This window comes from Corvus kubaryi, unplaced genomic scaffold (assembly GCF_017639235.1).
Source record: "Corvus kubaryi isolate FWS band 111438036 unplaced genomic scaffold, C.kubaryi_AGA036_p1.0 37284, whole genome shotgun sequence".
Taxonomy (NCBI): Eukaryota; Metazoa; Chordata; class Aves; order Passeriformes; family Corvidae; genus Corvus; species Corvus kubaryi.
In genome coordinates, this window is record NW_024581088.1 from 4,873,375 (window position 1) to 4,897,452 (window position 24,078).

The following is a 24,078-nucleotide window of genomic DNA, read 5'->3' on the forward strand; positions in this document are numbered from 1 at the left end:
CGGGGCCGGGTGAGCGCATCCTCCGGTACCGGCACCGGCACCGCTCCGGCACCGGCGGGCGGAGGGGCGGAGCAGGGGGAGGGCCCTTTATTCCCGGTTATTCCCCGCCGCTCCCCCGTTCGGCAGCGGATCCCCCCACCCGGGGGAGGGTCCCGCCCCCCGCCGCTGCGGCGCGGTGCATTCGGGAGGGTCCCCGAGCCGCCCCCTCCCCTCGCACCGCGGGGCCGGGGGCTGCCGCCGCCTGCCGCCCCCCCGGCTGGGTCACACCCCCCCCCGCCCCCCCTTCCCGGTGAGCATCGCCGCCGCTCCGGGCGGCCCCGGGCCCCGCGGGGGCGGGGGGCGGTGATGGGGCAGACCCGGCTCGGCCCGGTGCGCCCCGGGGAGCGGGGGCTGCCCCGGGGGTGCGGGGCTGCAGCGATGGGTTGGGCTCCCCCCGCCATGGGGGCTGCCCTGGGGACGGGGTTCTGCTCCGGGGATGGGGGACTGCCCCAGGGGAGGGGGTTTCCCTCCGGGCCTGGGGGGCTACAGCCGTGGGTTGGTTTCCCCCGGGGCTGGGGGGAGGCACAGGCAGCACGCAGCCCCCCGCATGGATGCTCCCTTATTTTCAGTCAGTATTGTCTGCCTGGGTTTGCAGGAGGAGTGCAGGCTGCTCTGGAGGGTCTCAGGGGCCCCCCGAGGACACAGCAGCCCCGGGCAGCCGCTGCCTCCCGTCCCCGCGGGGACACCCGTGGGGCAGCTGCGGCTCCCGAGCTTCCTCCAGCCCTGCTCTGCTGAGCCCGGGCAGCACCGCGGGAAGGCCCTTGGGAGGCTCGGGGGACTTTCTGCCTGGCCCTTCTGCTTGTTTCTGGTTTTGGTGAAGTCAGGCTGGAGCCCAGCAGGACTGTGGCTTGGGGGAGGTGAGATGTGCCTGGGGATATTGCTCTGGCTCCAGGGCTTGACAGCCTAAACCTTTGCCTTCCAGGTCCCTCCCTCCAAGTCGGTCTGGTACTTCCTTCCAGTGTGGAAATTGATCGGTTGAAGTTATGCATTTGACCTGCAAGAGCCACGCTGCCGGTGCTTCGGGGATCTTGTGAACTGGAACGGGAAAGGAGGTAAAACCTCTCTGTCCACCCAGCACCCTGCCCAAAATCCCCTGCAGGCCCTGCTCCTGTGTCTTTGAGTGGATGAGGAGCAGCTGAGGGAGCTGGGAGTGCTCAGCCTGGAGGAAAGGAGGCTCGGGGGGACCTTCTCGCTTTCTACAACTGCCTGAAAGGAAGCTGTAGCCAGGTAGACCTGAGTAGACAAGAGGAAATGGCCTCAAGTTATGCCAGGGGAGGTTTAGTTGGGTATTAGGAAAAATCTCTTCACTGAAAAGGTTGTCAGGCTGCCCAGGGCAGCAGCGGAGTCTCCATCCCTGGAGGATTTAACAGACATGTAGATGTGGCACTTGGGGACATGGTTTAGTGGTGGCCTGGGCAGTGCTGGGAGAATGGTTGGAATGGATGATTCTGGATGTTTTTTCCAAACTAAACGATTCTGTGATTACTCAGAACTCCCCTCCATGGGGATTTTTGGTTTGGTTTGTTGGGAGAGTGGAGAAGGACCATGGACATCTGGGGATGCCTTTCTAAATAGGAATCATGCTCCCAAACCACACAGGCTCTTCCGAAATGCTCAGCCCCTCTTCCCTGGTGGGAGGTCACATTTGTACAGACAGGTGGGCGTGTGCTGCCAGGAGATCTGCTCAGATGGGATGGCAAGTGCCCTTGGACCTTCCCTCTGTGTCCTTCAGTAGTATTTCCCAGTGTCTCACTATCACTGTAACGCAGCAGAGGAGCCCAGGGCTAGTAGCACTGAATGATTCCTAAAAAAGCTGCATAATTCTCTCAGCTCCAGCTTGGGAGGCACACAGGTTTGCCTGCCCTGCCTGGTGTCTCAGTGACTCTTCCCCTGTGCCATCGAGGAGGGTGAGTCAGCTCTGGTCCCCGTCCCTGTCTGGTCAAGGCTTTGGGGTTAAAATCACCTCCTTTCTCAGATGTGAGTTTCTCATCTGGTTCAGGGCTGCAGCGGCTGCTTGACTGCAGGGTTGCCTCTTCTGGCTGATCCCCTGGGCCATCAGGTCTGTCCCCTCTTCTCCTGGACTGCGAGCACATCTCAGCCACCCTTGCGGCAGGGTGGTCTTGTCCAACCTCCTCTTGTCCTTCCTCCTTGGAGGTAGAACACCCGTCTCCTCAAGATGAGGATGTTGCTGGCTAATGCCTTTCCTGTTCCTCTTCCTCCTCTTCTTCTTCCCAGCAGAGGCAGAGAAAGCAGATAATGATTGCCCATCTGCTGGCCCTGCTGACTGGGCTGGCTGGGGTGCCCCAGGGCAGTGCTTCCAGCGCCGGGGCTCCTGGCATCATTCCCCTCCTGCCTGTGGGTGCCCTCACTTGACCTCAGCTGTTTTCCCTGCCCATGGATGCCAGTGAGGTGGTGGGATATGAGTGGGAGACTTGTCCCTGGCCCGGGGATCTGCTTCCTTGTGCAAGCAGAGGCTGGCAGAGGGAAATGCTCCCAGAAATTGAACCCCAGCTGGCTCCATCGCAGTGGAGAGGAGAAGAGATCATGCCTAAAGGGAAAACTGCATCCCACACCTGATTCTTCCTAAAGGGAAAACCAGAAGGGCTTGGAGATTCTTCTTGCTGGGTACAGGGTCCAGGTTTGGGATGAGACTTGACTGGAGCCCCGAATCCATCCACACCCACAGATGGGGAGACAGGAGAGGGACCCAGAGTGCATCCACTGCAGGGTCCCACTGGGAGGATGTTTCTGCCCTGCTCCACTGGGTCCTGGCAGCATTTGGACCCTGAGGCAGGAGAGGGGCTGCAGTGGCACCCCAAAACCCTGGCAAGAGGGATGGCAAAGTTGGAGACAGCCTGTGAGTCCCTCTGGCATGGTCATGGCCATACTGGGTACGAAGCTCTGCCTGCCCAGGAGCATCCCTGCACAGAGAAGAGAAAAAGGATATTTGAGGTTGGATCTCCAGCCGGGGTTGGCAGCTGTAACAGGGTGTTTTGGCATCATCTGGTGGGGGGGGGGGGTGGTTCAAAGCCCACTGGAATTTTTATTTTGCTTAATACACCACTTAAGCAATTAGCAGTGATTGTAGCAGTCCTGGGTAAGGCGCTAGGTAGAATTGAATTTCCCCAGCTCAGATACCATTAGGCAGCAGTTTAAGGCTGTTTGCAGGCGAGTATGAGACAGTGATGTGTGTGGGGAATTAGATCTGCAACGTAAAAAAAAACATAATAAGAAAATTTCCTACAGAACTGTGTAACTTTATCTCACGTTTATTGTGTGCTGTAATTGAAAAACAATCTTAGGGGGTTCTCTGACCTAATGACAGGGGATTCCCAGATGACTGTGCTGTATCCATCAGGATTTGCTTTGTTGAGCATCCACTCAGCTCTCACCCCAAAATCACCCAAGGAGCCCCTCCATGGCACAGCAATCCCCAGGGCAAGAGCCATCTCTTTCAAAGAGTTTGCACTTTGGGTTATGTTGCAGGGCTTTTTCAGTAAATCCCCAGAGTCTTGGGTGCCTCCAGGGGAGGGGGGTGAGCAGATAAATCTCCTGTTGTTTGGCATTTCTGAGCCCAGGAAGGGTCTGCCCACAGGTCCCAGGTCAGTGGTTAATGTGTAACAGGTGTGAGGACACTGTGCACCCACGGCACACCAGCCTGGAGGGGCATGGATGTGCAGATAGTTTTCTGAGGATGGGAAGGCAAGAGGAGGAGGAGGAGGGTTTTGTTGTGGGCTGAGGGGCGGAAGGAAATCGAGGCTTAGCGAGGGAAATGTGAGATTGCTTGGTTGGGGACAGGGCTTGTGCTGCTCCTTGGGGGAGGCTCTGCTATTGTGGTGGTTAAAAATAGACTTTGGACTGGGGAGTTTTCTGTGGGAAGCTCTCTGGCTGGAGACAGGCACGTGAGGTGGCATCCAAGTGAGGGGAAACGAACAACAGCCTCTGATCTCCTTCACCTAAAGCTCTGGGGTTTTAATTTTTTTTTTTTTTTTCAATAGCTTTTCCTTTTGGTCATTGAGGAGGTGTTTCTGCTTTATTCCAAGACACAGCACGCTGCCTCCAAGCCTCAAGCTGCATCCACGATGCCCAGATGCACCAAAGCTTTGCTGATCATTATGTCCCTGCACCCTGGGAACCCTGTCCCCATGGCTGAGGCGTCCCCCAGGTCCCACACCACTGTTCCCAGCAGGCTGAGTGCCTTGGGTGATGCTCCAGCCCCGTGCGTGGGCTGCAAGTGTGGCTCCCTGCAAGCTGGATGGAATTACTGAGGGAAAAGATTATCTAAGATCTAGTGGATCTTATCTATGAACTTGTCTTTATTTTCCAGCAGCTGTCAGCACAGGAGGTACAACATCCACGGCGGGGGATTTTGGAGGGGAGGGAGAGGAACTGCCCTGTGGTATGGTCAGAGTAGTGGGAAAAGGAGAAAAGCTCGGGTTTTTACTGGGGGGCTCTCATGGGCCCATTTGCTTATTTGAACCCTGTGGGGCTCAGTCAGGACATCACACAGCTGTGGGGACACCCTTATGTGCAAGAGGGGAAAAAGGGTCATTTCTTGCCCATTTTCTCTTTTGAAGATGTGTCCTATCAGCACCTGCACCCCAGAACCTTGTCCTGGCCATCCAGCACTGCTAAGTGCTTGAGGCATCTGTTTTGAGAGCTGGGCTGGCCAGAGGGATTCCTTACTGGGCAGCAGAAAAAGGCACAAGGAGCCTTTTCACTCCAGAAAAATGTTTTTTTAAGCTGCAGGTGACAGGTGGACCCTGAAGTGCATCTGGGCAGGGAGTCAAAGCATGCTCCTGCTGAGGCATTGGTTCAAGGCAGGTGGTTTGACCATAAAATTTGAGGCCAAAATGCTGTTCAATTAATATTTTAGTGGGATGGACAGTAAACGAGAGGAACAAAGATTGTTTCCATGGTTCAGACAGCCAGTCGGATTTAAGATCACAACAGTATAAATAGTACATGGAGTACTGAGGAGCCTGGAGAGCAATCAGCTTCTCCCACTCCAGGGCTGTGGTCAGGGATCCAGGGGATGTGAAAGGTGCAAGGCAGGTGACTTCTGCTTTTGTTCCTTATAGTTTTCCTCAGCTCAGCCTCTGCGTGCACTTAAAGCTCTGGAGGGTCTCGAGGGCTGGGAAGGGTCCTCGAGGTGACAAAGGGAGGTCACTTGGTGACGTGCTTCAGGTCTCAGCTGTGGAATGGGGGGACATCAGCTCCGATGGATCCCTCATCCCGCTGTGCTTGCACGGCAGGAGTGGGGATGGTGCCCCTGCTTCTCTCCTGCCGTCAGTCTGAGCCTGCTCCCTCTGCCCCACTGCCCCCAAGGCCAGTCCCCTTCCCAGTTTGAGCTGTTTTCCCGTCTGCCCAGGGCAGGCAGTGCCCCGGGGCTGTGCAGGCAGGCTCCAGGCTCCCTCGGGAGCTGCCAGAGGGGCTGCCTGTGTGTCAGGAGCTGCCTGCCAGGAGCATCACCTCGGGGGGGGCCGGGGGGTATCGCCTTGCTCTGCGACCTGCTCGTGACTCGGGGATCTCCTCCTCTGGCATGGCACGCTTAGGTCAGGCGCTTTTCTGGGGGAGCAGGTGCCTGGGTTTCCTCATGTCATCCCCACGGGATCGGGATGACCAGCTGGGGCTTTGAGTGGCATCGATCTTGCTGGAAACCGAGCAGCCTTGCAGGACTGGGACAGCCGGGGCTGGGATCTCCTTCCCCGGGAGCCAGGGCTTTGCTGCACACCCTCCTGCGCTGGCTTTTCCTTTCCCTTTGCTCCCTGGCGTGACCCCGGGAGTTTTCCCACACAGGCGGGATGGAGGGATTCATTTTGCCACTCACAGCCTCCACCTGACAGTACTTTTCCCCACTGAGTTTCGGATCACTTTGTCCCAGCCTGGCTGCGCTGGGCGGAAGGGAAACATCTCTTTATTAGGGTTGTTTCCTTAAATAAAGCCATCGGAGCCAGCGCTGGGCAGGCCGTGCTGGGCAGGCTGTGCTGGCCATCCCATGACCGGTGTTGTGCATTCGGATTATTAACACCTCATTAGATGCTGGTTCCTCCCCACGCCTCTGGTTCAGCAAATCCCAGTGGCTTTGTTGTTGCTCCCTGACTCCTGTTTCACGGGGGAGTTGTTTTTTTATGGTCTCCTGCGCTTCTGCTGACAGTTTAAATTTCATTTCTTCTTGAGGTCAGTTAGCTTTGCTTCGACTTTCAGATTATTCCAGAAGCCCCCCTCCCAGAGCAAGGGATGCCTCAGCACACCTTGGTGGGAGAGGTGTCCCAAATCACTGCTAGCAGTTGGCTCTCACCTGCCATCCCAGCCTGGGTTTCCACTTGGCAAACCCCAGAAGTTCTTTATTTTTATCCTCTCTTTTTAAATCTTGACTCAGTTTCCCAAATGACAGCGGCAGCAGGCACAGCTCTGCCTTGGGAGGAGTTTGGGGACTTGTGCAGGTGGGTTAGGAGCCCGTCACCAGCCTGATGCCGTGGTTGCCACTCCATGGCTTCTTCGTGACAACAGGCCATCCCGTTTTATATTTTTATTTTTCTGTCCTCTTGTGTCACCCAGGCAGGGACTCAAGGCTGTGTGGCCCCTGAGCCAATTCTGGAGTGGGCTGATGGCACTTCCAAAGGAATCTGGCTCCTTAGAAAGGTGCCTGGAGTGTGCTGCAGGCCTCAGTAAGCTGGGCTGGCAGGGGATGGCCCTTTCCAAAAAGCAGTTGCAGATTTGCTGCTTATTTTCATCTTGAGCTTATTTTCGTCTCCGCTTCCACCGCTCTGCCCGGGGATGCTGTCTGTGGCATGATAAGTTATTTCCAGAAGTGGGGCAGAGCTGTTGGTATGGAGGGGAGTGCAGGCACCCAGATTAAAGGTAAATCTACACACATAATTGGGAGCCTGCTTCCTGCAGAAACCAGGTGAATCAGGGGCGGGGATTGCTCTGCAGTCCCAGGGGCTGCCCTTAAACCACCCCACTGACTCCCAGCCTGTGCTGTTGGGTCCTGGCTGGGGGGCTCCTGGCTGTGCTTCGGGCAGGGGGGTTGGATACGTGGCACAGGGTTAGTAATCCCCGCTGCTGCCTCCTCAGACCTGCCAGATGTCTCTCCTTTAGGCTTCATTTTTATAAATTGGCCTTTTAAAGTCTGTCATCCCCATGCAGATGAAAGGAAGACGCTGTGATGCCTCTGCGTGCGCGTCTCCGAGCCTGAGCCTGGCTGCCGTGCCTGGATCTCCTTGAGGCTTTTTGTTTGGGGCTTTATCTTTTTTGAAGTGCCTTATTTTTTCCCTTCTTCTTCTTCTTTTTTTTCCCTTAACCTCTCAGAGTCTGTTGCCATGCCTTGGTTTTGGGCAGGCAGGCCCTGAGCACCAGTCCCTCCTGGAGAGAGGGATGGGGAGCTGTGTTTTCCACCAAATTCATGGGAGGGAAACCATCAAAGCCCCGGGGCTCAACACCCCAGGCAGATGCAAATAAACCCATCACCGAGGGGCTTTCTCTTCCCCCCACAAGCCCCCTTCTGCTCTTTTCCCTTTGCACCCTTTCTCTCTCCCTTGCTCTTGCCGTGACTGCTTGGATTGGCAGCAGGAGACTCCTTTTCATCTCCCTTTTCTCCCCAAGCCCAAATACTCCTGGCCCGTGGCTTGGTGCCAGGGCAGCTCCTGGGGCTGTGGTAGAGCTGGGGTTGTGAATTTTCAATTCAAAGGGCAGAGTCTTTAAATCCTCTGCTTGGTGATGGATGGATAATTAGGAATTTCATTTGCTGGGCGGGTAACAAACAGCTTTGCATTTTCTGCTGCTTTGCTGATGTCTCTTGGGGAAATTCAGATGCTGCTTCTAAACTGCAGGGATGGGTTTTTTCCCAGCTGGCATGGCTCCCTGCTCAGGTCTCCGGGAAAGCCCTGTGATGCTGGGGAGAGCCTTGCCAGGGATTTCTGCAGGAGCTGGAGCTCTGCTGGTGCTGTGGGATGTGAGGGGCCAATGCAGGTCCATGTGTACCCTGTCCTCAATGCCTCCCTAGCACAGCCAGGTCTCTGAGCAGCATCCCTGCCTTAAAGATGGGAAAATGCCACATATATCGTGTTTCTGTTGGGATTTTTATTGCCTGTGTGGATTTCTCCCTGTTTGGAGGGGGTTGAGAGCCACTTCCTGGGATGGAGGTGCTCCCAGAGAACTCATCTCCATAGGGATGTGCTGGGGATATGGCAACCAGCTCCTGGCCACAGCTGCTGCTCTGAATCACAGCCTTCAGGGCTTGATCCTGCCTGGGGTCTGGTGACTGACATGGCTGGGGTCTGGAGGATAAGGAGCAGGTTATCCCAGTCCCCAGTGCCCGCCCCGATCCCGTGGCTTGTGCCGTTCATCCGAGCAGTAATTAATTATTGGCCGTGTAAGCCGCCGGCAGGATCCGGCGCATGATTTATTAGCAGGAGTAATCCCTCGCCAGCAAAAGAGCTGCTCTGTGAATGGAGAGCAGCAAAATCCAGGGAAAGAGCTGCTCTGTGAATAGAGAGCAGCAAAACCCGGGGGGAGCTGTCCTGCCCTTCCAGAACTGGATCCCACAGGCACAATCCCTGCCTGGAGCAGGGCAGCCACAGGCACCCTTGGGCTCTGTGTTTGAGCCAGCTGAGGTGGATTTGCCAACCTGCTGCCCTTGGAGTGGGGGAAGGAGGGGTGTCTGGACACAGGGACTGTGTGTTTGGGGTCATGGGCTCAGCAAGGCCCACCAGTACCAGCAGGCCACGAGCAGTTTTGGCACTGGGAGGAGATTTTTGAGATGCAGTCACTGCTGGGGTCTCCCAGGGGAGGCTGTTCATGCTGCCCAGAGCCAGGCAGAGATTTGGGAAGTGCAGCATGAGCACCAAGCTGGACTGGACACATGCACTGCCAGTCCCTCGGCCACTGGGAGAAGGACCAGTGTGGAGATTGGGCAAACTGGTGCTTCTCCCAAAGGCTCACAGGTCTGGTCTGCAGCTCCCATCAGCTTCTGGTGTGCTCCTGGGTCTGCCTTCTGTTTCTTTTCCCCCTGTACCCCACCTCCTCATTGACCTCTGCTGAGGACCTGTCCTGGGTTATCTGTTAGCTGATGCTCAGCAGGGAGGGCAAAATCCCAAAACTGATGTGGCAGAGGATCAGGGCAGAAATAGAGACTGGAGAAAGAGAAGGACCAGCTGGTGTGTGCAGAGGGGAGGGTGCTGCCCTGGGTGGGCACTGCCAGGACTCCCAGTGCCCTGTCCCCTTATGGAGAGCTGTGCCATGCCCAGGCAGACACAGAGCGAGAGGAATCCTGCAGGCAAATCCCCCCGGGCTCCTCCGCTCGGGGACTCCTTAGTGGTTTCATGAGAAATCAATAATGCTTTTGCATGGTCATAATCGTAAAATAAGTTTTAAATAAAAAAATACAATTTATGGCTGCTGCCGGGGCCAAGATTCTTTCCTAGTGGATGAAGTGGAGAGAGAGCGACACACAGACACTTTCCCACAGTATTTTCCTTTGCACTGGAACTGCAGATCAGCTCTGGCATCGTGGCAAGGGGAGACCCCTGTTTTGGGGTCTGTGTTGTCTGTGTCCATGTCCTGTGACCCCTGTTTTGGGGGTGCAGGTTGTGTTGTCCATGTCCCCATTTGGGGGTGCAGGATGTGTTGTCCATGCCCCCATTTGGGGATACAGGATGTGTTGTCCATGCTCCCATTTGGGGATACAGGGTGTGTTGTCCATGTCCCCATTTTGAGGGTCAGGATGTGTTGTCCATGTCCCCATTTGGGGATACAGGGTGTGTTGTCCGTGTCCATGCCCCCATTTGCGGGGTGGGGACAGGGTGGGTCGTCCATATCCCAGTTTAGGGGGGACAGGGTGGGTTGTCCATGTCCATCCCACACTCAGGCTGTGTCCTTGTCCCTCAGCCCGCCGGCAGGTGGAATGGGGCAGCCATGAACGGCGATGCCCTGTGCCAGGAGCCCTCTTCCCCGCTCCCCGACTGGAGGGAGTTCTGCAAGCTGCACGCCCAGGCAGCCGCCGTGGACTTCGCCCAGAAGTTCTGCCAGTTCCTGAAGGAGAACCCCCACTACGACACCCCCGGGGCAGAGACCTCCTTCTCCCACCATTTCACCGCCAACTTCCTGGACATCTTCAGCCTGGAGGTCAGCCGGGTGTTCGTGTCTGACTCACCCACCAAGTACAACATCGTGCCCTTCGTGGGGCTGCAGAACTGCCACGTCCCCTACGGGCGGGAGGTCACCCCGAGGAAGGAGGAGACGTCCACGGAGTCCCTGGACAGCATGGACGCCCCGCTGGGCGCCAGCCGGTACCTGACCCCAGCCCAGCAGGTGCAGGCTCGCAAGGTCTCCTCCTACGGCCAGTCCCGCAGCTCGGAGGATGTCTCCATCCACGCTGCTGCCAAGCCCAAGTTCAAGAAAGGCTTCTCCCTGAGGAACATGAGCCTGTGCGTGGTGGATGGAATGAAGGAGATGTGGCACCGCAAATCCTCTCCGGAGCCGGGCGCCGAGGCTGCTCCGGGCGGCCGCAGAGCCGAGAGGGAGCCGTGGCCGGCCGGGGGCAAGGAGCCTGGGGACCCTCGGGAGAAATGGACCCACAAGCTGCGCCTGTCCAAGGTGCCCTCATCCAAGGTGGAGCTGGTGGACATCCAGAGGGAGGGGACGCTGCGCTACATGGTGGCCGATGACACGAACTGTGTGGGGAGCTCGCAGTGGCAGAAGTGCCGCCTCCTGCTCCGGAAAGCGGTGAAGGTGGAAGGAGAGAGGTTCCTCCTGGAGTTTTATGTCCCTCCAAAGGTAAGTCCTGGCTTTTGTCCACCGTTGTTTTTATGAGAAGTTCAGGCAGCAGTTGGGTTTTGCTTGGGGCTTTTTTTGTTTCCACTGCTGAGCTGGGCTGAAATCCAGCTCTGGTCCAGAGGGAGATCTGGTGCTGTGTGGCTGAGGTGCGAATGGATGGGAAAATGTGCTTGAAACCCATCCAACCTGCAGGCCAAAATGAACCCCGCACTGTTGGTGTTGGTCTGTGCCTCTCACCTTTTGAGAAAATACAAAACATGAGCTTAAACTCGAGTGCATCTCTCTGGAGAGCAGCTCGGCACGGGTACGGATGGTGGGCACTGCTCTGGGCTGGACTGGGGGCTTCCTGAGCCCATGGAACAGGGCCTGGCTGGAAAGAAACAACTCCATGTCCATGGTGCCCACAAGGCAGCCTATGAGAGAGCAGGAGAAGGACATTTCACAGGGGCATTGAGTGACAGGACAGGGGGGGAAGGGAGTAGGGATAGGTGGGACATTGGGAAGAAATTCTTCCATATGAGAGTGAGGAGGCCCTGGCACAGGGTGCCCAGAGAAGCTGTGGCTGCCCCATCCCTGGAAGTGTCCAAGGCCAGGCTGGATGGGGCTTGGAGCAACCTGGGATAGTGGAAGGTGTCCCTGCCCATGGCAGGGGGTGGAACAGGATTCCTTCCAACCCAACCCATTCTGTGATTCTATGGATGGAGGATCTGATGGAGCCTGGTGTGTCAGCTGCACCAAAGAGAAAATAAACTTGGGTTAAAATGGAACAACTGCTGCTCTTAAAACATTTAGGAGAGAGCTTGTAGAGGGATTCCATTTTTAGTGTATCTTGATTTGCCTCTAAAAATCAATTTTGAAATTATTTCACGGCAACTTTTATGAACATTGTCTGCTCTTCTGTTATAATCACACCCCGCTTAGGTTTACAGCTTTTTCCTCTCATCCCATCATGCTTTCCATCTGGCAAATGTAAAAGTGGCACCAGTCTGGCACAGCTGGAAGAAAACTGCTTTTTGCTTCAGCAGCCCACAGCTTTGTTTTTGCATAGACCCTACAAAAACTATGGCCACGTCTTTAAATCTTTAAGGGAAGAATCCTCCCAGAGAGGAGGGGGTTGGAATGAGATGATCTTTAGGGTCCCTTGCAGCCCAAACCATTCTGTGATTCTAAGACCCTTCTCTGGCTCAGGGGTGAATTATCACCTTGTTTCCTCTCCTTTCGAAGCAGCTGCCACTTCCTTTCTGACCTTCTCCTGTACAAACACCAAGATGGAAAAATTCCCCAGGGATGGGCAGAGCCTTGCACGGCTGAGACATGTCTGGAGGCAACACTGGGGCTCCGGGGCTGGTAGAAACGAAACATCCTGCAAGGGAAAAAGCAGTTTCTGTTCTGTCTTGGATTTATTTATTTTTATTTCCCAATAAAAATGGGAACTGAGCCCATTATTGGTAACTTGCAGCCTGGAGCTCCTTGCTGGCCTCATCCCACCCACTGCAGCCAAGGCACCAGGCACAGGTTTTGGTGACTAAATCTCATCTCTGCTTCCTGCAGCTGCAATGCTCCAAATCCCAGAGCCCTGGAGGGGACCAGCCCTGGAGAGCAGCACCACGAGCTCCTTTGTGGGGATTTGTTATAATTAAAACAAATATCTGGGGAATTTGTTGCTCAGCAAACACTTGGAGTGGGAGGCACCGGGTCTGGCCTCCCCACCGAGGCTCCGGCGGGTGCCAGGGGCCCTGGGGGAAATTCATTTTTCTTTATTTTAATGTAATTAAAATTCCCTGCATGGCTGAGGCTGCTGCATCGTGGCTGCCCGGTTGAAATGCTGCTCCTGTGCTGGAGAAACGGGGCTGCTTTCCGCATGGGAAGCATCCCCCATCAGACAGCACAGCTCTCTCCATCGGGAGAGGGTTGAAAATGGAGAGAAATTAAGTGGTGTTGGCAGAGCTGGCACATCAGCCTGCGCTGGAGCAAGGAGGGTGGTTTGGCAGTTAAAAGCACCTCCCTGTCTTCCACTGGGCCTCCTCTTGGTTTAATTCACAGAGCTCAGAGTTATCAGGCACGGGAGGGAAATCAATGCTGTTTATCCCCCCCCCGTAATAACCACACAGGCTGAACTGATCTTGCCTCTGAGAGCCCTGCTGCATTGTCCCCAGGGACAGTTTGATTCAATTGAGTGACTTTTTTTTTTTTTCATTCATTGATTTCTTTTCATTTATTTTCTTTGGTTTTTTGGGGTTTTTTTTCTTTTCCCAGGCTTCCAAACCCAAGGTGAGCATCCCGCTGTCGGCCATCATCGAGGTACGCACCACCATGCCCCTGGAGATGCCTGACAAAGACAACACCTTCGTCCTAAAGGTGAGAGCAGGGTGTGTGTCCCTACAGGAACCCCCTCTGCACCTGCAGCCTGCAGCACAGGAGGCTCAGTCCCCAAAGGGATCATTGCCTTGGCTTTCAGAGCTGAGATGCCAACAGCACTCATGCTCACCACAGGATCCCTGCCTCCTGCAGCTGACACCGGGGTGTTCTGGGATCAAGCTGTTTGGCTTCTCTGTGCCACCAGGAGATGGGTTAAATCAGTGTCCAGAGAGAACCTGCAAGGAAAAATGCTCCCTGGTGCAGCTGCTTGTGGTTTTGTGGCTGCTGCTGTCCCAGATCAGTGACGTGTGGTGGCTGCTTCATTGACACACTGTGATGGCCCTTAGTGATGTGGTCTGGTTGACAAGGTGACATCTGGTCAAAGGTTGCACTTGATGATCTTGGAGGTCTTTTCCAGCCTTAGTGATTCAGGGAACAGCTGTGGGGGGCCAATGAGACCTTGGGGATCAACCACACATGAGTCTGGGGGCGTGAGCAGAGAGTGAAAGTCTCTCTCTTCAGAATTTTCCCTATCATGCAATTAATTAGCTCAGTGCTGCCTCCTGCTCTGCTGGAAGACAACAGCCTGTCATGGCAGATCAGGGCTGAATTTTGCAGGGTCCTGGACCCCACAATGGTGATGGGCCATTGAATTTTGAGCGTTTCTGGGTTCTACCTCTGCTAAACAAACACCTCTCTCCCTGATGCTTCTCCCTAAGAGTGTGTGGCAAAGCAGAGCAGAGAGGCCAGGCTTCCCAGCTGAATAAACCTGCTTGAAAGCTTAGAAAACTAGGAAAGGAAAAGAGGGGGAAAATTGAGCCTGGATTTGTGAAAGCCCCCAAGCCTGGTAGCCTGCCTGGCCCCAGCACACATTCCCATGGGAAATGGCTTTCCATCAAATCCAGCTCCTTGTCAAGGTCACACACGTTCTCCTGGCACCCTCCCTTCCCCAAGGCCTTCTTGCTCTTCAGCCTCAGCAGTGGTCAGTGTCCACCATGGGCACAGAGGCTCATTCAGCTGTTGTCTTCTGTGCCTCAAAGGCCAACCTCAAGTGTCTTCTTCTCTCCAGACTGACCAGCCCAAGGTGCCCCTTGATTTCCTTGCAGGCCCTGGAGAGAGGACGCCCCAAAGTACACATGGGGCCGCGGCCCAGAGCGGGTGGGAAGGATTGCTTCTTCTTTCTTCTTCCTCTTTGTCCAGCCCGAGCTGATGCAGTTGCTTTCCTCACACCCTGACGATGATGATGGTGACTCACATGCAGCCTGTGGGCTGGTGGAACTCCGGGATGATTTTTGCAGAACTGCTCCCAAGTCGTGGTTCCCCAGCCCGCACACATGAGGTGATCACCGTGAGCCAGAGCTCGCCCTGTCCTTGAGCTGGAGACTGGTTTCAGCTTTTTATTCCACCTCAGCTTTGACAAGTTCATTTGAATTCTTGCCTGATCCTCCAACACACTTGCAGTGTGGTGTCATCCCTGAATTGATCAGGCATCCTCGCATTCTTTTGTCCTCATTACTGAGGAGCATGCACGGAGAGCCTTTGATGGGAAGGAGCTGCTGAGCACATCCCTCAGCTTTGACCGCTGGCCATTGATCTCTGCTCTTGGAATATGGCTCATCAGCTACTTCTTGTCATGTTCTCTAGATCCCCTTACAAGTCCCACCTCAACTGTGTCACATCAGTGTCCAAAGCATGGCCAACACCGAGGGTGTGCCACTGCTTCTCCCTATCCCTGGGGCTGTCACGAGCATGAGCAGGTGGATTTGGTCATGGCAGATCCCTGCTGGGGGGATTCAGCTCTGGGATGCCTCCTGGGTGCCTGTGAAGGTTGGTTTCTCTGGCTGCTGGAGGAAAATTCTGGGCTTGCCCTCTTCCCATCTTCTGGAGTCAGGCGTGCTCTCTCCACACCCACTGCTAACAGCTTGGTGACTGCTCCAGCCATTCCTTTAATTCCCTTCAGGAATGCTCCAAACCCTGCCAGCTGGGAAATGCCTGCTTTACCAGGTACCTCCTGCTCCTGCCCTGTGCTGGCTCTCACCCTGCCACAGGGGAATTGATCAGAATCGATCCTTTGAGTGAGCTGAGGCAGCAAGCATGGCATGGAGCCCCCCCAGCCAGGCTTTGCCCTCCTCTCCCAGCTGTTGGCACAGGATGCTGTTCTGCTTTTCTCACACCCACAATTATTCGTGGTTCATTTTCTACCCAGGTCTTCCTTGCTGGGACATCTTTCTGCTCTCCCATTTCCCCTTCGCTGGCTGGACTTGCAGAGGGGGTGAAACACCCCCAATGCTGGGGTGCAGATTAGGTGGGCAAGCTGGGTGCTGTGGTTTCCCTTCCTGTGTGATGTGGAGCCCAATGTCTACCTTCACACACAACATGCAGGTTACGATGGGTGGAAAAGCCCCTGCCTTGTTTGGGGAGGCCACACTGAAATAGTTTCTGCCAGATTGCCTAAAAATGAGCAGCCAGCATGTCCCCAGAGCCCATCAGACACCAAGCACGTGCAGTTTTTTCCATTGCACAAGCAGGTGCTTGCAAAATACCCAAGCCCTGCACGTGCTTTGCTTGCTGTCATGCTCTGCATGAGTGAGCAGCCGCATCTCCCACGTCAGCTTCATGCCTTGCCCTTAAAAAGCCAGAGAAGATCCTTTCTTCTGGTTAAACAAACTGGGGACGGGGATCTTTGCTACTCCACTCCACCTCTGCTCAGGACAGGGTCCAGGTCCCTGCTCAGCCCCAGCAGGGCTCTGCTCCTCCCTGCTTGTTTTCAGGACGGTGATTCAGTTGTTTGTGATTAATCGGATTTGCTTGGAGGTTGTCTCAGCTGGCAATGTGACACCCTCCCCGAGTCAGGGCTGCTCTGCTGCCTCGGGAACACGATGTTTAAGGCTCCATGAGGGATGCAGGGAAACCTGCCAGAGGCACACAGCGTCCCATGGCATCTGAGTCCACTGATGTGGAGCTTCTGGGCTCTCCCCAGAAAAGCACAGCTCCTTTGGGCTGGACAGTTTGGAGGCTCTTTTGCATCCTAATTTTTATTTATTATTTCTTTTTCCTGTGAAAGGGGGTTTCTCTCCCACTCTGTTGCAATCAGAAGTCAGAAGCCTCATGGACCAGAGGCAGAAAAGATAACAGAGGAGAGGTTTAAAACTCCTGGGGTCTGGCAGGGTTTTGGGGCAGAGAGCAGCATGGCTTCTGCTATACCTGTGCAGAGCTAGTTTTGGGGGGACACAGAGGTGCCCCAGGAGTGAGGGATGCTGTCTGTGCTTGGGCATAGTGCCATGCCCCTCCAGTGCTGCCAGCCAGGTGTGGTTTTTCCATGGAGGCGTAAAAACTTTGTAAAAAACCTTGTCATACATTTGCTCATAACAGTGGGGTGGGGATTTTCCTCTGAGCCCCAGCTGTGCTCAGGGGTCATCTTGGATGCACCAGAGCATCTCTGGCAGTCACCCCTGGGAACTCCTGTGCTGGGATGGGGTGGGACACTGATCCTCTGGGTCACCCCTGGGAGCTCCTGTGCTGGGATGGGGTGGGACACGGATCCTCTGGGTCACCCCTCAGCACTCCTGTGCTGGGATGGGGTGGGACACGGATCCTCTGGGTCACCCCTCAGCACTCCTGTGCTGGGATGGGGTGGGACACTGATCCTGTCTTGCTCAGTTGGGGTGCTGTTTAGGGGGTCTGGCTGGGTTGTGGGGTGTGCTTTGCCTTGGGATGGGGGCAGCACTGCAGCACAGCTGACTCTGTCCCACATTGCCTGCAGGTAGAGAATGGGGCTGAGTACATCCTGGAGACCATCGACTCCCTGCAGAAGCACTCATGGGTGGCAGATATCCAGGACTGCATCGACCCCGGGTAAGGAGTGCTGGGGAAGGGGCTCTGTGGGGCTGAGCTGTGGTGCCTCACCACCGAGCAAGGGCTGTTACCCTGATGCAATTTTTGCTGCTTGGGTTGTCACAGGAAGTGCCCAGCTCACACCAGCAGAGGTCTGGGGGCAGAGTTAGCAGCCTGTGTCTGCCAGGGGTGCAGAGCACTGGCTGCCTGTTCACCCTTCTCTGCCCCATGTCCCCTCAGCCTGGCAGAGGCAGGTGACCTGGGAACACAGCCTCAAAGCAGGAAGTTCCTAACACCCACCTTCTGAAGCTTTTATACTATATTTTAGCTATTTTCCATGTGTTTTTCCAGCTTAGCATCCCTGATATATTTAAGATCCTGCTGGTTGAATTGATTTATTTGTATTTCTATCACAGTGGCATCAATGTTGTCACAATTGGAGTCACAACTCAGCCAAAACTTCTCATCTGCTGTTCCATCAGCACACACAGCAAATTGTGTAGGGAGGTTTGTGTGCCTGGTGCTGCTGCCCTTCAGCTGGTTCAGACATGCCCAGCCTCCAGGGAAACCTTGGCACTGCTCTTCTTGGCACAGTTTTGGAAAAACAAGGTGCCCACGCTTGTGGCAGTGAAAACCTCAAGCAAACCTGGAACAGAGGCTTGGAGATGCTCCTGCTTCCTCCAGGCTGCCTTTGCCCCCTCCTGCTAGAGAGAGGCATTTGGTTGGTCACCCTGGATGCTGCATCTCACAGGGAGGATGCACTGGTGCACTCCAGATGTTTGCTCCTTTTGCTGTTTTCTGAAATCTGTAATTCATTGGCATGAACTGCCCAGAGAAGCTGTGGCTGCCCCATCCCTGGAAGTGTCCAAGGAGGTTGGACAGGGCTTGGAGCACCCTGGCCTAGTGGAAGGTGTCCCTGCCCATGGTAGGGGGTGGAATGAGATGAGCTTTAAATTCCCTTCCAGCCCACACCGTCCTGTGATTCTGTGATTCAGGAAGCAATGCTGAGGCTGGGCTGCTGATGTGAGGCTCGGAAAAGGCCTTTTTTCCCTCACTCCGTGTTTCAGTGCTGGTTTTCCAGCTGGAGCTGAGCACCACAGCCGTGCTCCCCTCGAGCCACCACAGAAGCCGCCGGCATCCCTGCGCCAGCCCCTCGCTCTGCCCCTGGCAGCCTCCCAGCCCTTTCTGTTTGCTTAGCACCCAGCGCCGGCCGGCTTTGGCCTCCAGACGTGACTGTAAAGCAAATAATAATGAACTCCAGAGCAAATAATAATGAGCTGTTTAATACACCGCCACACACGCTCGGTGCCAAGAGCGAATTCTCAATCAGCTCCCGATGCTCGTGCCAAGGGCTGCGTGCTGGAGCCGCTGCGTGAGCACCCGGCGACGGCTTTTCTGCAGAGCGCTGTTGGTTTTGGTTTCCTTCCTCCCTTCTTGTTTTTAACTGGCTGCAGCTGAATGACTCCCAGTGGCTGATTCACTTACTGGCCACTAAATAATTCAGCAGCTCACAGGGAGCTGTTGCCACTGACGCAGCCGCTTCCCCGCTGCCTGTGCCCACGTGGCCCGTGTGAAGCAAGAGCAGCCGAGTGCTGTGGGCAGCTCCGGACTCTTGCCGGTGGCTGGGATAAAAATAGGTTGTGGAGCAAGTTGGATGCTTGTGCAAGAAGGGTGCTGAAGTGCACAGGGAGGGTCAGCAACAGGGATGCTCTGAGTGGCTCCCTTGCTCTATTCCCACTCACTCTTTTGCTCCAGGCCTCCTGGCTTGGTTTTTTCATGTCTCTTAGGGATGTAATTCCCATGGGTCGGTAATTCCCTTTTCCCTTTGCAGAGGGTGAAAGTGAAAGTGCCCTCGGGTGGAAGTTGGTGGTGGGAGGGTGTGTGGGTGCAAAGCAAAGCGCTGAGAGTCAAGGTAACAGCTTTCCTTCCAAACCCACAAGGCTGCAGCAAAATCCTGCAGCTGGAACTGAGCAGCATGACCTGTGCAGTGTGGGCTTGCAAGGGTTTAATCCCTCCCACGCTGGTTTCTCACCCCCAAAAAGTCATGTTGTTTGATGGCTGCTCTGCCTCACCATGCTCTTGGTGCTGTGGCAATCCCTTGGGAGGAATCTGGGAGCATCAGGATGTGCTCTTGGATCACACTGGAATTTTGTTTGGCTGAGTCCCCATTTCACGCCAGTGAGTGGAGGTGCTGCATGTGTGTGTCTCTCTGTGCTCTCCTCCAGGGACAGTGGGGACGACATTGAGCTGGTGTCCTGTGCACAGGGAGCCTGTCTGCCAGGCAGGACAACCTCCTCCAGCTGCGAGTTCCTGGCTGACGGTAAGGAACTACATTTGGGAAAGCCTGGGAGTCGCTCAGAGCTATAACCTAGCCCTCAGGTGTCTAAGATCCAGGAGTATCCAACACAGTTGCCTTCAGAGCAGGACAGCCCCCAGCTTTGCCCAGTGATGGTAGGTGATGCTGAGCTACTAACTCATCCCTCTGCAATTTCCCCTGCAGATGTACCCAGGCCACCGGACAGATGTGCCCTGCCCAGCACTCACAACACCGCCACAGCCACTGCTGTCCCCGTGCCCCACAGCCGGGGCAGGGATTCCCTGGGGGAGCTGCTCACCCATGTCCCACTGGAAAGCTTCCTGCAGACACTGGAATCCTCCCCCACCGCTGGTGGGCATCTCACAGGTACTGGGATGCAGGATGCAGCCCCAGCATCTCGCTCTGGAGGGTGCACAGAGGGAGAGGAGGAGGGGCCAGGAGGAGAGGGGGTGATGTCCGGGTGCTCCCTAAAAACCTGCTGTCCCTGCGGGCAGGGGAGGACAGCGAGGCCGAGGCAGAGATCAACCTCTCTGACTTCCCCTGGTTCCACGGGACTCTGTCACGGATCAAGGCAGCCCAGCTGGTGCTCTTCGGGGGCGCCCGGAGTCACGGATTGTTCGTCATCCGGCAGAGCGAGACGCGGCCGGGGGAGTACGTGCTGACCTTCAACTTCCAGGGGAAAGCCAAGGTGGGTGTCCTCTGCTTCTCCATGGCCTCTGCTTCTCTGTGAACGTCAGTGTCAGCCATGCCCAGCACCTCGGGTTCCTTCTTGCTCTGTGGGTGACCCCAAACACAGCAGCTCTGCAGGGAGCTGCACCCTGGTAGGGCATCCCTCAGGACCACCTGCCCTTGTGCCCCATGAGGCCTCTGCACCCTGCCCAGCTCCTTCTACACTTTCCCAACTGGATCAGTGCCTGCCATGTGAGCATAAGGTTAAATACCCCATGGCACACCTTCCCCTGCCCTCTCCTTGTCTGTTCAGTGTCCCAAAGTACACAGATGCACTACAAAAATCCAACCACAAGTAGTTTCTTGCTGGGTCTTTTTCCTAGCAAAGAGATTGCCTGTTCTTGTCACCTTGCAAGAAGCAGTTCAGGTGAGCTAGAGGCTTCCCCAGGCTGTCTGTGACACTGGGATCGGAGCTTCAGCCTCCCTGGTTGTACCCAGACACCCTTCTCTGTGTGTTTCTTTATGGTGTTCATCCCCGGAAGGGGCCAAACTTCTCCTGGGGCTGCAGCGAGTGGGGTTTTACAGGAAACACCCTGCAGCAGGGTAAACATAACAATCCTGTGTTAGGAGCAAACCTCCCTTGGCTGATGGAGGTGGCTCCTGCCAATTGCACGGGTAGGTCTCACCCTCACAACCCCCAGCTCACCCCATCCCCTGCACTTGCAGCACCTGCGCCTGTCGCTGAACGAGAGCGGGCAGTGCCACGTGCAGCACCTCTGGTTCCAGACCATCTTTGACATGCTGCGCCACTTCCACACGCATCCCATCCCGCTGGAGTCGGGCGGCGCGGCCGACATCACCCTCCGCAGCTACGTGGTGGCCCAGAGCCCACAGCCCGGTAGGTGCCAGGGCTGGGCAAGGCTGCACGTGGAGGGCTGGGTGTGAGGAGCGGGCTGGGATCTTGCATGGACAGATCCATGGGATTCCCCCCCTAAAGCAGTGCCCTGCTGATGTGTGGGGCCATGGAGATGCACCAAGGTGGGTGTCACCCTCTGAAGCTGGGAACTGAGGTCCACGCAGCAGCAGGGCTGTGTGGGTGTGACCCCCTGTCCCTGGCTGCGGGTGTCAGTCCCCTGGCTCTCAGGCAAGGAGAGGAGCAGGGGGGTCTGCAGGGCTCGGAGCATCCTGCTATGCTGGGAGAGAGTGGGAAGGAGGGTTGGAGAAGAACAGGGTCAAGGATGGAGAGGGGATGTGGGAAGGTACCAGCGAGGGAGAGGGAAGGGGCCAAGCCCCAGGCAGCACTGGAGGGGTCAAGCTCCTGTTTCTCTTGCAGACACCGGCCCCCCGCCACCCCTCGTGTCGCAGCCACCGGGCTGCCGGGTCGACCTGCCACCTCCACACTACTTCTGCAGCACAGCACCCACGGGCCCGCCGGTCCCGCCACCCGCTGAGGGGGTGGCCGCGGCCCCCACTGTCCCGGTGCCCGCACCCTACCACCGCCTGGAGGGTGCCCTGGGCCCCCGGAGCCGCAGCGACAGCGCCGAGCGCCGGCCGGAGCCCGCTGCCACCAGTGCCGAGGACTACCACGAGGCTGACAGTGCCCGGAGCCGGACCCGGGCGGTGGAAAACCAGTACTCCTTCTACTGAGCCCCCCGTGCTGGGGGCTGCATGGTGGGGGGAGCGGGGCAGCCGTGCCCCTCACCGCTGCACCAGCCTCGCCACCTCCTCCTGCCACCAGCAGCGACCCAGCCGGGACGCCCTCCTCGATCCCTGCTGCTTTTCGGAGCTGTGCCAGCGGTGGGCAATGTCCCAGCTGGACCTGGCGCCAGCCCCAGGGTTGGGGCAGTGCTGGGGGTGTGGGAGGCTGAAAGAGTCAGTGCCATTTTAGAGCTTGCAGCCTCTTCTCCTTCCCTCTGGACCAAGAGCTCTCCCAGGGCCGAGCCGGGCTCCCTGCATCTCCTCCTAGGTATGACCATCGTGGGGTGGCACCCAAAGCTGTGACAGGCTCCATCCTCCAGCCAAAGCACCTTGGCATGTCCCCTCTGGGGCGAGAGCCCAGCATGGCCAACATCTTTCTGGCACCACCGTCCCACAAACCAGCTGCTGAGGGACTCCGGCGTTTTGGGATGAGCATGGAAATGTCAGATCTCCATGCAGAGACTCTTCTCGCACACATGGATCACTGAGAGGGCACTACTGCAGAGGCCTGAGGGTTTATCTGGGCTGGCTTTTGGGCTCCCTCTGGGGCGTTTCCTACCCTCTGACAGAAGGTTTTTGTCCAAAGCTTAATGAATTGCATTCAAGGAAGGGTTTTCCTGCTGTCCTGCCTTTTCTGTTCCTTTGTTTCCTTTCTCTCCTTGCTCTACCAACAGAGAATCCCTGGATACCCTTTCTTCCTCCTTCTCTTCCTTGATTTTTCAAAACCTAAGCTCTCTGCAAGGGCATCAGCTCAGCCTTCTGTCTGTTCTCTGCCACAGCTGGGGACTATTTTCCATTGCTCAAGGCAAACCTTGGAAAATATGACAACAACCCCTCTTTACATCAGTTTTTGGTCATTTGGGATGTCTCAGGGGGGTCAGGCCCACATCCCACAGCCAGGAGCTGTGTCCAGAGGTGAGGGACAGCTTTGCCTTGCAGGTGCTTGGCTGGGCTCCCAGGAATAAAAACACTATATTGATTCTTTTCCAGTAGGTCATGGAAGCCCTGAGGATGGTTTTACAGGGGTGCCTCGTGTGGGGTGGGAGACCCTCCAGAAGGGCAGCTTTGCTTGCAGACAAAGTGTTTGCATGTCCCCCTTGGTTTGGCTCACACAGCTTGTCTTACCCAGGACTCCTGGCTCCTTGTGTGGCAGTGACACAGGAGTGACAGTACTCACAGGACCTGAGCCAGGTGGCTTTGGAGTATCTGGATAGGTCTCCAGGTAGGGCAGACCCCACCATACCCAGCTAGAAATTACCACTTAGTGCAAAGAGGTACAAGCCAAGCCACAACCTCAAAAAAAAACCCCCTTGAGTTTGCTGGAATTGGGTTGGGCCGAATTTTTATTTATTAGGTGCCTTCTTTCCTGAGCTAGCAAAGCATGTCCCCAGTTCTTGACTCACATGTGCCTCCTGCTTCAAGAGGGCAGGAAAGGCTCCTTGCCTCCTCCTGTGGTGTGAGAGCTGCCTTTCTGGCCCATGGATGTGTGAGACAAGGGCTGGTGGATCCCATTCCTACAGCAAATGCCACCTTCTCCCCAAACACACAGCCCTTCAGAGCGCAGCAGGAGCAGTTTGCTCTGTTGAGGGTATTTCAGCCCAGCTAAAACACAGCTCAGAGGAGCAGGGAGATGCTGGATGCTGTTGGTTGATGGTTTAACACAGTGGATGAGGGGAGATCTCCAGATCTAATACTGACATTGTCACTCTGGTTCTTCCCTGAGGTCCCAAGGGTGGGATCCAGAGGGCTGGATGGGAGCACTGCCTTACAGACCTTCAGCTATTGGCTTCGTTTCTCACTTTCTGTGTCACAGGATAGGAAAAGGAGGGGGAAGCAATGATCTGCAAGCGAAAAATGTTAATTTGTAAATAGGGAAGAGTCTGGAAGAGTTTACTGTTGTGTAGAATAAATTAATTTTATTTAAAAAAAGAAAGGGGAGGGGGAGACTTGTTAAACAAATGGAGAACTCGAGTTCCGGTTTTAAAATAAAATCACTTGCAAAAACAACAGCACGTGAGCAAGAGCTTGGGCCTTTGCTGGATTTGCTACATAAAAAGAAAAAAGAGAAGGAGGATGCTGTCATGTCTCATGTGTGCAGACCTCGTTGCTATCTCTGGGCAGCTGGGGCCAGGCTCGGTCTGTCTCTGCCTGCTGGCTTGCACTGAGAAGAGAGAAGGAAGGGAGCGGAGAGCTCTCCTCACTGCTGAGCAGAGGGAGGAGGAGGGCGGGTCCAGGCTCTACAAGACAGGGTTTCCTCTCCTCCCAGTCTGTTATTTACTTTGTCTGGTTTGTCAGTGGTGCAAGTCACAATGTCTCCACCCCCCAAGCAGCAGGGATAATGGGGAATGAGCAGCCCTGGGCTGTGAAGGTGGCCCTCCCTTGCT

The 24,078-nt window shown here is 55.8% G+C and overlaps 1 protein-coding gene across 1 annotated transcript; it reads left to right on the top strand.

Annotated features, from left to right (window-relative positions):
- Positions 1-937: 937 nt before the first annotated feature.
- Positions 938-23,703, top strand: SH2B2 (SH2B adaptor protein 2). The gene is made up of 9 exons (XM_042025990.1): positions 938-1,091; positions 9,931-10,818; positions 13,075-13,176; positions 16,940-17,031; positions 19,236-19,330; positions 19,511-19,693; positions 19,822-20,015; positions 20,723-20,894; positions 21,330-23,703. The coding sequence occupies exons 2-9, from the start codon at positions 9,958-9,960 to the stop codon at positions 21,641-21,643; spliced, it is 2,013 nt and encodes a 670-aa protein (XP_041881924.1). The 5' UTR covers positions 938-1,091; positions 9,931-9,957; the 3' UTR covers positions 21,644-23,703.
- Positions 23,704-24,078: the final 375 nt, after the last annotated feature.